The 15,444-nt window shown below is 39.3% G+C and overlaps 1 protein-coding gene across 13 annotated transcripts in view; it reads left to right on the forward strand.

Moving 5' to 3' along the window:
• The window catches only part of GPATCH2L (G-patch domain containing 2 like), a 119,535-nt gene extending 110,688 nt beyond the window's left edge, over window positions 1-8,847 (forward strand). For 9 of the 13 annotated variants that reach the window (XR_014808917.1, XM_084966116.1, XM_084966115.1 and 6 more), the window contains one exon: window positions 3,909-8,847. Coding sequence is in view for 9 of the 13 variants with exons in the window: in XM_084966116.1 (XP_084822242.1) it covers window positions 3,909-4,069 (161 nt within the window). In the remaining 4 variants the exon portion in view is untranslated. The remainder of the gene's footprint in view (window positions 1-3,908) is intronic. The other 4 variants (XR_002345562.2, XR_014808916.1, XR_014808918.1 and 1 more) reach the window with 2 other exon arrangements.
• The last annotated feature ends 6,597 nt before the right edge of the window (window positions 8,848-15,444 follow it).

The raw sequence follows: 15,444 nt of genomic DNA on the forward strand, positions 1-15,444 counted from the left end.
ATATTATTCTAACCCTGTGATTGGATTCAGTAGTTTCATTTTAGGTTGGCTCTTGTCTTGGAGTCATAGGGCAGATTTTTAGTGCCTGCTATGCCTTTTAATTAAGTTTAAATGTTTTTTAAAATCATTTTTTTTTCAATAAATACTGAACGGCTACAAAAGAACATTTGTAGAAGATGTATGAGGAAGAAAGAAAAACAATACAAAATATCCATGTACCCACTGTCCACTTTAAGAAAAAGAACATCACCTTTAAATTTTTCCTCCCATTCTCCTCAGAGGTAACCATTATCCTGATATATATTTTTGGTTAATCATTTGTCACTTTTTTCAAATAGTTTTGACAGACATATATATCTCTAAGCAATATATTGTATAGTTTTGCATATCTTTGAAGTTAAATTTGTCATGTTAAGTTACACCCAGTTATGTTCTTGACATTCATTCATATCTTATCCTACCAAAATCCATTCATATTTTATGGCTAAATGTGATATTCTATTGTATATGTAGGGTGAATATACTACAGTTAACTTTTATTTTCCCACTGTACAGCAAGGGGATCAAGTTATCCTTACATGTATACATTACATTTTTTTTCCCCACCCTTTGTTCTGTTGCAACATGAGTATCTAGACATAGTTCTCAATGTTACTCAGCAGGATCTCCTTGTAAATCTATTCTAAGTTGTGTCTGATGAGCCCAAGCTCCCAATCCCTCCCACTCCCTCCCTCTCCCATCAGGCAGCCGCAAGTCTGTTTTCCAAGGCCATGATTTTCTTTTCTGTGGAGATGTTCATTTGTGCTGGATATTAGATTCCAGTTATAAGTGATATCATATGGTATTTGCCTTTGTCTTTCTGGCTCATTTCACTCAGTATGAGATTCTCTAGTTCCATCCATGTTGCTGCAAATAGCATTATTCATCATTCTTTTTTATGGCCGAGTAGTATTCCATTGTGTATATATACCACATCTTCTGAATCCAATCATCTATTGATGGACATTTGGGTTGTTTCCATGTCCTGGCTATTGTGAATAGTGCTGCAATGAACATGCAGGTGCATGTGTCTCTTTATTAAGTAGAGTTTTGTCCGGATATATGCCCAAGAATGGGAGTGTGGGGTCATATGGAAGTTCTATGTATAGATTTCTAAGGTATCTCCAAACTGTTCCCCATAGTGGCTGTACATTCCCACCAACAGTGCAGGAGGGTTCCCTTTTCTCCACAACCCCTCCAACATTTGTTATTTGTGGACTTATTAATGATGGCCATTCTGACTGGTGTGAGGTGGTTATCTCATGGTAGTTTTGATTTGCATTTCTCTTATGATTAGCGATTTTGAGCATTTTCTCCTGTGTTTGCTGGCCATCTGTATATCTTTCTTGGAGAACAGTCTATTCAGGTCTTTTGCCCATTTTTCCATTGATTGATTGGCTTTTTTGCTGTTGGGTTGTATAAGTTGCTTATATATCAGTTAACCATTCTTGATGGACATTTTGGTTGTATTCTTGTGCTTCTCATGCTATTGTGAAAAATATTGCACTACTCTATCAAGGAATATATGCAAAAGTTTTTCTTGGCTATTTTATAGTCCTTAGGATGGCTTAAAAAAAAAAAACAAAAAAAAACCCAAAAAACCCAGGAACAACACATGTTGGGAAAGATGTGGAGAAATTGAAAACTCTGTGCATTGCTGATAAGAATGTAAAATAGTGCAGCCACTGTGGAAAATGTTACGGTGGTTCCTCAAAAATTTAAACGTAAAATTACCATACGATCCAGCAATTCTGCTTCTGGATATATACTCAAAAGAATTGAAAGCAAGGATTCAAACATACTTGCACACCCATGTTCACAGCAGCATTATTCACGATAGCCAAAAAGAAACAACCCAGATGTTTATCTCTGGATGAATGGGTGAACAAAATGTGGGAAGAATATACATACAATAAATTATTATTTAGCCTGAAATTATGGCACATTACAACATGGATGAAGGCAACATGTTAAGTGAAATAAGCCAGACACATAATGAAATACCTAGAAACAAAGTCGAATGGTAATTGCCAGGGGCTGGGTGAGGAAGAGAATGGGGAGTTACTGTTTAATAGCCATAGAGTTTCCACTTGGGATGATGAAAGTTCTGGATGGTGGTGATGGTTTTGCAACAACGTGTGAATGCTACTGAACAATACAGTTAAAATTATTAAAATGGTAAATTTTACGGTATGTATATTTTACTATAATAAAAATATGTAGCAAAAATGTTTTCCTAGGATAGTTTTTTTTCCACTGTTGTTGAAGATCATGTAGTAAATGGTAGATATAGTTTTATGAAATTTATTTTCACTTAAATAGAAATGAATGAATATGCACACGTGTTTGTGAGAAAGTGGGAGAGATTTTGGTTGTAATGTCAGATGTATTTCTTGCTGCTCTGGTAGAGTTTCAGAATGTTTGAAAGCCACTGCCCTCTAGAACACTCTTCTAAGTTTTTTTTTTTTCCTGATAACTCACAGTGAGAAATTCGTGTTTGAATACGTATTGGGTGTACATGTAAATCTGAAACCCTTGGGTGCACTCTGATATTTTCTATTCCTTTTCATTAAGGGAAAAAAAAAAGTATTGGTCCCACTACAGTAATGACCCATTACATTGATTTTGTGACCCTTTTTTTTTTTTTTTTTTTGTCTTTTCATCTTTTTGAGGGCCGCACCCGCAGCATATGGAGGTTCCCAGGCTAGGGGTCTACACCACAGCCAGATCCAAGCCATGTCTGTGACCTACACCATAGTGCTCACGGCAATGCCGGATCCTTAAGCCACTGAGCGAGGCTAGGGATAGAACCTGCAACCTCATGGTTCCTAGTCAGATTCGTTTCCACTGTGCCACGAGGGGAACTCCTGACCCATAATTTGAAAATAACTTTTCTGGGTTACATTCCTTCCTGGGAATGGAATCATTGTGACAGAGTAAAGATAAAACTTTGCTAGATGTTGTTCTATTTTAGTATTTGTTTTCAACAGAGTGGGGTACTGTTCTGCTCAGGGGGCATTTAGATATGTGAGGACAGTGTTTGGTTGTCACAATGACTGGGGAATGCTTTTGGCACTCAGTGGGTAGTGTCCAGAATGGTAAGTGCCCTAAAATAAACTAGGACAGCCCTGCACAAGAAATGATTATCCTGTTCAGAATGTCTTAATGTCCTTGTCGAAAAATGTTGGGCTTGGTTGTATGATTCTTCTACATTTGCCTTACTGTTCAGTATTTATTGGACATATTGGAAGCATAGGAAGTCGTAGAAAAAGGTGGAGGGTTTGGAGTGCAGAACATGAGTTTAAGTCTTGCTACATAAGCAGCTCTGCTGTGTCCCTGAATAAATTATCCACTTTCTCTGTGCCTCAGTTTTCTCAATCAGTAAATGGAGATGACAGTATCTCCTTCTAAGAGCTTACATTAAGATTACAGGAGTTCCCTGATGGCTCAGCAGGTTAAGGATCCAGCGTTGTCACTGCCACGGCACGGGTTTAGTCCCTGGTCCTGGAACTTCCACATGCAGAGAGTACAGCCATAAAAAAAATAAAAAGAAATATCATACATGTGCAGTGTTTCGATACTACAGTGCCTAACACAAATGCTTAATTATTACTACATTATGAATTTGTACTGCTGAATTTATTTACTGGTTGAGTTAAACTCATTTTCTGAGATGGAGAAATATTATCATACTTAAATATAGCCTTTATTTTTTGATGGGGAAAAAAAAAAGAGAACCCTTATGTGGCCACTTGGTTTAAGAGGATATAAAGTATAAGGACTAAGAAAATTTTGTGTTGACATGTCTCTCATTCTAATTTGTCTCCCCTTGATTTTTTTCCCCACTTTCATGGTAATGCTCTTATCAGTTCACATGGATGCAGTGGAGCCAACCACACCAGCGTCACAGGCCCCCAAATCTCCAAACTCTGAGTGGTTGGTCAGGACCTCTGCCGCAGAGAAAGCCACTGACTCAACTGCAGCTGCGTTTTTTAAAATGCCACAAGAAAAGAGCCCTGGATACAGCTAGACAGTAGTATTTCACCGTCTAAGAGATATTGTTGAAACAAGTATCAGACTTTGTATTCTATTGTCTTGCATATCTTAATTGACATTCCTAGTCCTTTCAACCGCCAGGACTGACTCTTCTTCCAGCAAAGAAGTGGACTCTTTCTCTTAGAAAATCATGTTGTGGAATTTTTTTTTTTTAATTGTAAAGTATTGGGGCAACATTTTTTTTTTTTTTTTAAAAAGGTCATCCTGTGCTGTATTTGCTACATTGCTATTGCTGTCCCAACAGTTACTTACAGCTCTGTTTACAGAGCTATTGCTTTTTTGCAGATGTCTTTTTTCTTGAAAAATGAGTAACTGCTTTTGCATATTTGTGTAGAGCATTTAATACCATTTGAGGAAGTTCCAAATGTACAGCCAGTTCCAGGCAAATTTAAACAGAGTTAAGGCCTACTGTGTGGAATTGTTTGTAGGAGATAAGGCTTGATCCAAGCCAAGTGCCAATAGGATGAATCCACCAAGTCCTCAGTTTGGAGGCTCAGAAGAGACACCAGCAGCATGGGCCTTGGAAACTTATTCCATTTCTCTAGATGGCCTAATGGGATTGCCAGCAGCTGCATTGTACTCTGCCTCATCTCCGAAGTTTGTGTTCCACCAAAAGAGGACCTATATATATATATATGTACAGACTGGTATAATGAAGAAGATGGTTTAGGTGTGCGGCAGATTTAAAATCGTCGGTGAATTGTGTCTAATACTTCATGTCACGGTGTAAGCCTTTATGTACTAAATGAGACTTTTATGTTAGTCTTATAGGTCAATAACCTGTAGCAGAAATTCATACTCTATTATAATAATGGCTTCTTAGGGGCATACTTTTGGGGAGGAAAATGTCTTTTTGACATGCTTTTATACTTGGCGTGTTTATGAAGGCTCAGCTGCATGTAGAGTTATAAATACCGCCATGCCTGAAGTTGGATGCTACTTTGTCAAAATGAGGAATAAGTGACTGCCTAGAGCTGCTGGAGAAAAGCCACCCTTTCTAAAACAGTATTTTCAAGGATGGCTGTCTTTCAGGATCCTGGTTGACAGAAGGGCTCTTTTTTTGTACAAATTCAGTGCTTTTATTCTGAAATACACAGAAGCCGTTTCCCAATGCCCCCTGCTTGGTCATATTCTAGAGGAACTCCCAACTCCTGCACCTGGCCGTGTCCTGAGCGGAGCACAGCCTCCTTTCCCTGAAGTGCAGTTGTGCCTCTTTCTCACACAGAATGTGATGGTGCACTGTGCTGTTGTGTTCCTTTAAAGAGTATGGTCCTAATCAGTGTCCTTGTCAGTGGGGTGGGTTTGAACCTAGGGGGAAAGGGGACCTTGAAGCTAAGTTTACACAGCACTTTATGTAAGACTGAGAACATGGTGATTGTCCATAACGGAATAGGATGGAGACGACGCAGTGAGGAGCAGTGCCGAAGCCAGCCTGCATCCCTGGGAGCCGCCCAGGCCTTCATGTAGTAGCGAGTGCACGTCCTTCTGGGCTGCACCCATAGGGGTGTAGAAGACATGGCGTCTGATAAGCGTAAGTGGCCATACTCGCTTGTTTTAGTGATAAAGGTAGATTTTTGTTGTCATTCGTGCATTCTTACTTCATCCCTATAGTATTGTGAGGCACACATTTCTGATGTATTTTGTTGGATTCAAGGGAGAACTCCATAAACAATTTTTTCTTTGCACTAAGCTCCATGGCTCATGCAGAGATTAGTCCCGTGATCATGGCCTATTAAGACCTCTTGCAGTTCAGATAGTGTCTTTTCTTCATGACATGTAGCCTAGTAGTTCTCCTTTACTACCTGTGGTTAAAAGTAATTTATATATACAATTTTATTTACGTTTTAAACATCTCTGCTATGTAAAGGTAGATGACTGCTATCAGTTTATAGTCAAGAACAGTCACAGAGCTTAGTAACTTGCCCCAGGTCCCATAATGAAGCCAATACAAATCCTAGATGTTCTCTGCCCTGGGATAGAATCTTCTGTTTTTTTACTGATAGATCTGAGTCACTCGGAGACCCATACTTTTGAAACGGTATGCTATGAATACTTATTATCTTTCTTGGGTGAGCTTTCCTACATATTTTGAATATTTTCAGCAGGGAGCACCCCAGAATGCCATATCTACCTATAATAAGTAGGAAAGAAAATTAATTGCCTAAGAATAGCCATTAAGCACACAAATGCTTTTCTAATACAGGGTTGTAAATTGTGCTTATTTTAAACTGCTGCATGAGCATGCTTACAGAACTGACTACTACTTCTTTTTTGTATGAGTCCATTCCAGAGGAATAACCTTAGAATCACATGTATTTTGAATCTTAAATTTTAAATTTCCTTTTTATATGGCAAAGTGTATAATGTCATAAATTAAGAAAAATTTATCTTTCAACAAAAGATATAATTTCAAATCAAAAGATATAATTTCAAATCAGGTTTTATAATTTGTTGAAAAAAAAAAAAACCTGATAGCTTGTCTTCGTTTGAGGATAGCCATTGAACACACATGTGTTTGATCTAGTGAAAAGTAATAACTGAAGCAGAGTCCCACAGTTCTTATTTCAGGGTTCTGATTTGCCCAGCTGGCTATACAGTCTGCATATCTAAATCCTAATCTTGGGTATTTTCCACAGTGGGCAGTTAGCTTCTTACTAAGACATTAGCTTCTTACATGAGTATCATTTCTAAAAGATAGTTTGGCTTACAAGTTTAAGGGAATTTGAGATTATTTTTCAGTGCAATATTTTAAAGGAGCAGCTTCATTTGCATCAGTACTCTTGTGTTGCTTTTTGGCAGGAACTGTTTAGAAGAAGAAATTAGTAGCTGTTCACATGTGCCAAATTTGGAGGAGCAGAGTGATCTTTACTGAGTGGTATGTTCTTGATAAACAGGCCTCATTTAGCTTTGAATTCTTTAGAAATCAAATGCAATTGGAAATTTCATATGATATTGTTTTGACAGGCTATGGAAATAGACTACAAACAAGGCCATTTTGGCAACAAAATGACCAAAAGCTGAAATAAAGCTTCTTAATCTGTGATCTTATGGTATCTCCTTTGCTAAGTAAAGCTCAACACCTAGGACAGGTAATTAAACTATTTCTGAATCCCAAATAGATGAATCTGATATACTTTGCATTTTAGAATCTGAAATGCAATCTAGACCACAGCATAGCAAGTTCTGATGCTGCAAAATATAGGAACAGAATTATCACAGAAGTCATTTAGAGCTGAACAAGTCACTGAGTGTAGTGAGAAAGAAGCTATGCTGGCACTGTCATTGCTGATGTGATGAGTTCTCCATTTTGGCCCCAGGCAAAGGCTCCTGGTGATGCATGGCTCATTTCAAGTCTTTCCTTTATTTTGGCTTCACTACCATGGTTCTGAGCCACAAGCATTTTGTTTCCTGGGGAGGAGGCTGTGTAAAAATCTCAGTGTCAGAAGCTGTATTCACCCTTCTGTGTTTGTTGAACCTTAGCTGGGATGAGAACAGAGTGGCTTTCTCTAGCAGCTATAGATACAGTTGGTGGCATGATACAGGCTGTATCATGGTTCATGGGGTGGTGGGAGGGGTGGTAGAAGCAGTTTGCTCTTCCTTTCAGCTTCCTTTGTTAATGTTTGAGCTGCCTGTTTTACTTGTCAGTATTTCCTTATCTCCTGTTCTGGTCATGACAGTTAGTGGAGTTACTGATAGTGACCAGCAATCAGGTTGGGTTTTACCCCATTAGAAAGCTGGTACAGAGAGAAAAGGCGAGGAATTTGGTGCATTCTGCTATTAGCGCTAAATGCAAGTGGCCCGGAGATGCTCTCACCTACATAAAAATCATGAAACAGATGAATATCAAATGTCTGGAAATAGCAATATCAGAAATAAGGAAGTTGAGTGGCCTTGCTGGAGAGTGAAAATTACAAGGTTTTTAACAAGCCCGCCAAAACAAACTCATGGTTAGAAGAAATTGTCCTGCCATTTCACTGCACTAGAGTAAACTGCCAAATGTGGGGAATAAAAAGTTTTTCAAGCACAGTATTGAAAAATGGGCGAGTTCCTGATGCTGTTCACCAAGAAAAGCAGTTTTGGAAAGGCAAGAGGAAGAGAAGGAGAGATGCAGGGGTGCAAGGGCCCCGAGACCGACAGCAACACATTCTCTCCCTCACTGGATCTGCTGACTCAGAAACTCAGAGTGAGGCCCAGCAGTCTTACAAGCACTCCAGGGGACTCTGAGAACTACAGGCGTTGCCACAGTTAAATGTTTTAACATACTGGTATCCCCCTAAGCTCTGAGGTGCTCTTATGCTTTCCTCCATAAGTATAGAGATGTTTTGTGTATGGTTCTTTGCAGAAACTGTTGTTACTGCTCATACGTTTTCCCTCAAGCTCCTGAAAGACCTCCTGGAGACATTGAGAAAAGATGATCTAGAGAAAAATGCCGTCAAGACCATTTTTAGATGAATGGATACAACCTTTTAAAAGTGGATTAAAATATAATAATGGGTTTTTAGTCTGTGAGCGATCAGTCATTTTTTGCAATTGACAGGAAAACATTTGTGTAAGACACTGCCATCCATGGTTTTATGATCCTTGTTCATCACATCTTAGTTTCATGGGAAATGTCATGTATTTTCCAGCATCATAATGATGAAGCCTTTAAAGTGTGGCTCACAAAAATGAAAAAAAAAAAAAAATTGGAAGAAAAAAACCACTCTGAGTACATAGCTATTGTGTAATAAATACCTGTTGAGTTATTGGTAATCGTTTGCTGGGAATTAATATCAGTACTTCACAGCATGTAAAAATCAATTTTCAGTGATCCCTCTTAATCACACCCTATTGTCTTTGTTTTACATTTCAGCTAGTGATTCTTCAGGGGTTGGGGTAATAACAGCAAGTTTTATTTTTTTGTTGTCTTATGGATTCAGTGTTTCAGAAGATAGTATTCTAATCTTAAAGTTTTGAAATGAAACCATGGCATCTTTTCTTTTGAGTTTATCTGTATGAATTTGACTGGGGCTTACTTTATTACTAAAGCCTACAAACCAAAATTCTCTTTGTAGGAATATGTGTGGCTACAGAGGTGTTCTCTAGTGTCATTTCCTCAGATGTTCATGTTTTGTGCTTAGATTTTTGTTTATAAAGGTGACTGAGTGATGACACATTGAAAGGGAAGTCTAATGTTACAGGTCCCTTTGAAACAGGAGGCGTGGCTTGCCATGCAAGGCCACAGGACAAATAGGGTCGGGAGGCAGAAAACGGGAGCAAGCGATAGGGTTAGGGTTAGGCGAAAGCCTTGATTGGGTTTTCTCCAAAAAGGCAAAAGCAGGGCAGGGAGGACAGTTTAGGAATGGCTAGTGAATAACTCCAGGGCCTTAGAGCTACACTGTGGGCTTGAGTTGCCTGGGATGATTGCTTCCTGGGGTGTGCAAGCCAGTTGAAGGAGGTATGGCTCCATCAGACCTGGTTAGTTTGCTCATCAAAAGCATGCTGTGGGCTGATTCCTTTGTTGTCTCAAAGAACTGGCCAGCCCTGGGAAGGACAATCTCCCCAGCCAGGAAGGTTTTTTAAGATGTCAGAACGTAATATTAGAAAATAAAAAAACATGATTAATGCACATTTATAGGCTGTTTAGCTCTTCTATTTCTGTAATCTTCTAAAACACCATATAATTTTTCTTTTCTGTATTAAAAAAAAAAAAAGTTCAAAGTACCTCTGGCTAAGAAGGTCAGTGTTACTAGCGATTATCAAGGTGTGGGAGTATAAAAACTTTACTGTGTGAGTTATGAAAATTAATGTTTTCTTTCCCTAGAAGTGAATTCTGACTTTTGCAGACTCCCCCATTCAAATGTTTTTAATTGAAAAAGGGAAGAAGATAATAGGGAACTTACAAACAGCCTTGGTAACTTGTCTCATGTATAGATTCTTGCTCCTCCCAGTGGGCCATGTATTTCTCCAAGAGACATCTGCCACCCCAAAATCATGGTGACAATTTGAATTGCTCTAAATATTTATCTCACTTAACCTCCACCTGTCGTCAGCAGCTATTGCAAACTGGCCTTTGAATCTCCACTTCTCCGTGCCAGCAGCTATCTCCCCCTACCCTAGCAGGTAATAGAGCCTTAGACGGGAAAGCCCCACGCACGCCCTTTCTCATCTCTTCGTCTTGGAAATGCCTGCCTGCCCCTAACCATCTCTTCTCCTGTGCTCTCTCTTGATCAGTTACCTTGCTCAGTATAGCTTCTCACTCCTGACACGTAGGGCCTTACATTTAAACATGTTCAAAGACTCCCTTTTCAAACAAAAATTCCTTTCCTCTACCCTCTGAGCACCAAAGTACTGTTCTTTCTTGAACCTTCTATCCATTAATTCTCAATCTACTGAAGCAGTAGTTTTTAACTCTTTAACCCTGGCTGCTCATGGGGATCATCAGAGGAGATTTTTAAAAACCCTGATTCCTCTGCCTGAACCACAGGCCAGTTACACCAGAACGGGCTGGGAGCCAACATGCCTAATCTGGCCACTACCCTCACCACCATTAAAATTGTCCTCACTGGGTTCACCAGTGACTTCTAATTACCAAAATTTAGTCCTTAAATTGATCTTTATGTCTCGATACCATATAACCACTTCTTTATGGAATTTTTCCTTTTTCTGATCCTGTTCTGATACTCTTCTACTTCTATGCTTTCTTAGTCTTCACAGGTAGGCAGATTGGTCAGTAGTTCAGCCCAACACAGACGGGACGTCTGACTGTGCCCTCACCTCCATTACTTCATTAATACTCCTGTGCCTTTCAGATCCTTGGCTGTACCACCTTAATGCACTGGCTCAAAGCCCAGACTGGCGTGAAGCACTTACATTCATTAATAGTTACTGTAAACTAGAAAGGCTAACTCCATGTGCCTGTTCATTTCCTGACTTTTGTTCCCTCTTCAAGCCCTCCGAATTAGGAAGAATTGCTAACCACATTAGTCAGATTCTACCATTGATCACCCCTATTTATTTACTAGTCGCTTTTCATGAAAAGTCAGGCTGAACTGTGGCTCCTTTTCTGCGTTCTGCTTTCCACAGTCTTAGACTGGTGAGGAGGCTCACCACATCTCGTGCTCTCCCCTTCAGTTTTTTCACTTGCTGCTGTTGGTGAGATTTTAGTTTGGGTTTAGGGGATGAGACAGACCCATTTCCTCACCTTTCCTTTTTGACCTCGGGTACCATGCTGGAGCTTACTTTATCAGAGAACATTTTATTGGGATCTCAGGCACTATTCCTAATAATAAAGTGGAACTTGATTTTCCACTTCACCATCACTGCGTGCTGCCTCTGGAACTGTATCTAGGGGTTCCACCCTCACCAGAAGGGATTCTCTGTGTTCCTGGCTTCTTTATGTCAGTAATTTCTGATTTAAAATCTGGGATAGGTAGATGTGATTACCAGTCAGGTGCCTAAGTCCTAACTGCAGGAAGTGAGAATGTTTAACTTCCATTGGGGATGTATGAATTCCTCAAAACACAGGAGAGCAGTTTAGATGCCAAATAGCTGATAGGAATGACAATAGCCCTTGCCCTGTTCACTGATTCAACAGATACTCAGCCCTCACTGGCAGGCTTCCTCAGCAACCTCTTGGGGAAAAGGGTGGCTTCCCCAAAGCAGAATATTCATGAGGTCCTTAGATATACTTTCCTTGAAACCACTAGAACCCTCTCTAGAGCTTGTTCTCCTGCTAATAGTGGTGACTGTTACTGAGTATTATGTACTATTTGTAAAGAGCATCTCACTTAATCCTCAACAACACTAAGGTAGGTACTTTTATCTCTGTTCTAAAGCAATGAAATACACTTAACAGTGATAAATTAACTTACTTGAAGTCACTTAGCTAGTAATTGTCAGCCAGGATTCAAATATAAGTCTGTATGATACTAGAGTTTCTGTTCCCAAGCAGTATCCCCTGCTGCCCCTTTTTACAATATTAATGAACTGTTGGTGGGCATATATATCTGAAATAAACTTCATGCCACTGGGCCCAGGGCTGGGTGTCTGCTGAGACTCTTCATGTACCTGTTGCTTTTGGTGGGCAGTTTCTCTATCAAAGCAACTGTGAATGGGCTAATCTCTGTGCCCGTTTCCCTGAAAGAAGATAGCCAATCTCTGTGGCATCCTGTTAGAATGACCTACTTTGTTTTTGAAAGTGACTAGAGCAAAAAATCAATAAAATCTAATGAACTGATCGTAATAAAAAGGTATTGTCCTTTGTGTGACAAAGCAAAACTGATCCCGAAACCAGGAGGACATGGCTTTGAGTTGTTATGGGTAGTGATGGACTCTTCCAAACATCTTGCTAAACATCATGTAAAACTGCTATAAAATAGCCGTCTTAACAGTCTTGGCCTTTATTAATGTCCCCTCCAATCAACAGATGTGCATAGAACATATTTCATGCCGACCATTCTGCTAGGAGCTGAAACTACAAAGAGGAAAGGCATTCCTGCTATCATGAAGTTTTTGATCTTCTGAGGAAGGGACAAGAAAAGCAAATATTACAATGTGAATTGATTGCGAGATAAGAATATCAAGGTATTTTAGCAGCAAGGAAGAAGTCACTCAAAATGAACAGAGAGTGGTTTCAAAAAATACTGCGCCAAGTCTTGAAAGCTGAGCAGGAATTTAAAAGAGAGGATGAGGCCAACCAAGGGTAAAGAGCATAGTCTCCTCAGGACATTGCAAGTATTTTGGCCTGGCTGCCATAGACAGCAGAGAGGAACAGGGAGAAGTGGGTGGAGACAAAAGTAAAGGGCCCTGTATACACTGGCTTGCTTTTTGATTTGGAGAGCTGGGGTAGTATTTTGTGTGCAATCATGGAAACCCTGTTGCAACTGGCCTATTGTGTGAACAAAGCACTGGAACTGTAATGTAAACTGGTTTGCATCTTCTTGGTCACCTTTCTAGAAAATACAACCAGGTCCACCTATTTGTAGGAGCTACTGACATCCTTAGAAGTATGTTAAACTGAATTGGAAATAGCAGTTTATATCATGGCTGACCAGTTCCCTTATATGGTCTATTGTGATCCCAGTCTGAAGTTATTCCCCTTGAGCTATCTTGGTAAAATTTAATACACTATGTGAATGTCTTCATTCCTAGTACTGTTTTTCAGTAACAAAATTGTTACTGTCAACCACCAGTAATGCATGTGGGGTTTTGTTTCTCAGTAGTGACAATAAACTTGTGTTGATTCATTCCACATCTTTTAGATGAGGGATCTTTGCAATCTTTGCAATTTCAGGGCCAAAGAAAATGTTCATTAAGATAAAACCAGGGAGTTCCTGTCGTGGCGCAGTGGTTAATGAATCCAACTAGGAACCATGAGGTTGTGGGATCGATCCCTGGCCTTGCTCAGTGGGTTAAGGATCTGGTGTTGCCGTGAGCTGTGGTGTAGGTTGCAGATGCGGCTCGGATCCTGTGGTGCTGTGGCTCTGGCGTAGGCTGGCGGCTACAGCTCCGATTTGACCCCTAGCCTGGGAACCTCCATATGCCGCGGGAACGGCCCAAAGAAATGGCAAAAAGGCAAAAAGGCAAAAAAAAAAAAGAACCAATGCAGCTGGCCCCCACCAAGCTCTGATCCCATGATTTTCATATCATCCATACCTTGCTTTAAATAAATACAGTGAGCTAGAACTCTTTGAAACTGTGTAAAACAAAGCCAATTATTCTTAGCAGTGGTGATTTTGGGCCCTTTTTTCTAGGATGAGTCATTAGTATGACTTAGAGTCTCCTCTCTAAATTCTTTGGGGGCCTTTATTCAAAACCTTAAAAAATACATGTTTTATTTTGAAATAATTTTGGACTTATAGTACGGTTGCAAGAACACAACTGAGAGTTATCATATGCCCTTCTTCCAACTTCTTATGTTAACAAATTTACATGGCCATGGTACAAGTATCAAAACCAGGAAATGAACATTGAGACAATCCTATTAATGACACTGCATATTTCGTTTGAATTTCACCAGTTTTCCCAGCAATATCCTTTCTCTAGGTAAAAATTCAATCCAGGATGCATATGCTCTTGTGTCTCTTTCTGGGCTTCCTATTCTATCTCACAAGTAGACAAATAGTGAGCTGTTTGTCTAATAGTGGACTTTCATCTACTTGTGCACAGTAGATGTACTATAACGTTATAGTACGTTTTAATGCCCAGAAGAGCTAGTCCCCTCTTGTAATTTTTCTTTTTTAGTGTTTTCCTGGCTATTCTTACTTGTTTCTCTCTATAAACTTTAGTATAAACCTAACTCCATAAAAAAATGTGTTGATATTTTTATTGAGATTGTATTACATTTACTAACTTAGGGAAAACTGACATCTTTATAATGTTGAGTCAACCTATCCAAGAATAGGGGATGTATTTCTACTTGTTCAAGTATATTTTTGTGCCTCTTCAGGACTGTTTATAAACATTTTCTTCATAAGGTTTTTGGTGTTTCTCGTCAAGTTTCTAAGAATTTAATCTTTGTTACTTAGTAAAAGCAGTTTTCTCTGCCATTATGTCTTCTACTTGGTTATTGTTCTTATATGTGAAGACTCTTGATTTTTACATGCTAATTTTTTAATTCTGCTACCTTATTGAATTCCTTAACTTTTGGGGTTTTATCATTGAAGGTCAAAAAATATCTTTCTAAATGCACAAAGCAGTGGCAAGAAATGAAAGAATCTATAGAGGTCAAAAGGGATATGAAAGCTTGAACCTTGGGAGGCAAGTAAGATGAAAGCCATCTTTCACCATGAAGGTATCTGCTGATCTTCTTGAGCCTCTGTCGTTATGACTGTGATGAGAACAGGAAGTAAAGTGGGGTTTGCTCAAAGCAGGGAGTTTAATCTGAGACCTCCCACAGAGCGAGGACTCTCAAATGCTCAAAAGGCTACACTTACAGTGTAAATACTAAATAAATCTACCAAGCAGAAATAACAGCAAGGGAACATGCCTTTTTGACCTTGGCCCTGGATAGAGGAAAAGCTTTCTTTCTTTTTTTTTTTTTTTTTTTAAACCCTAGAAGTGTTTAATGAGTTGTCCCTTATAAAGGTTTACGGCCCAAATTTATACTACTTGTGTGATCCAAAATACGGCAAGTGGGAATTAAATTTACAGTGGATCCCAGTAGGTGGTAACCCCCAGATAACCGGCAGAAGCAAACATGAATTCTCTCTGGAGGAATGAAACTTCAGTCTAGGTATCAAAAAACTCCCACTGATAAAGTTATAAAGAATATGGATAACTCATAATTAAAAACCACAAACCAAAGAAGGAAATAAAGATACCATGAATGCAAGTCATCAGAAAAGACATACAGGAGAATCAGACTAT

This window comes from Sus scrofa, chromosome 7, assembly GCF_054392235.1.
Source record: "Sus scrofa isolate SSC_HxYL_T2T_F1_AM1 chromosome 7, Sscrofa_HxYL_maternal_Yorkshire_Landrace_v2.0, whole genome shotgun sequence".
Lineage (NCBI taxonomy): Eukaryota > Metazoa > Chordata > Mammalia > Artiodactyla > Suidae > Sus > Sus scrofa.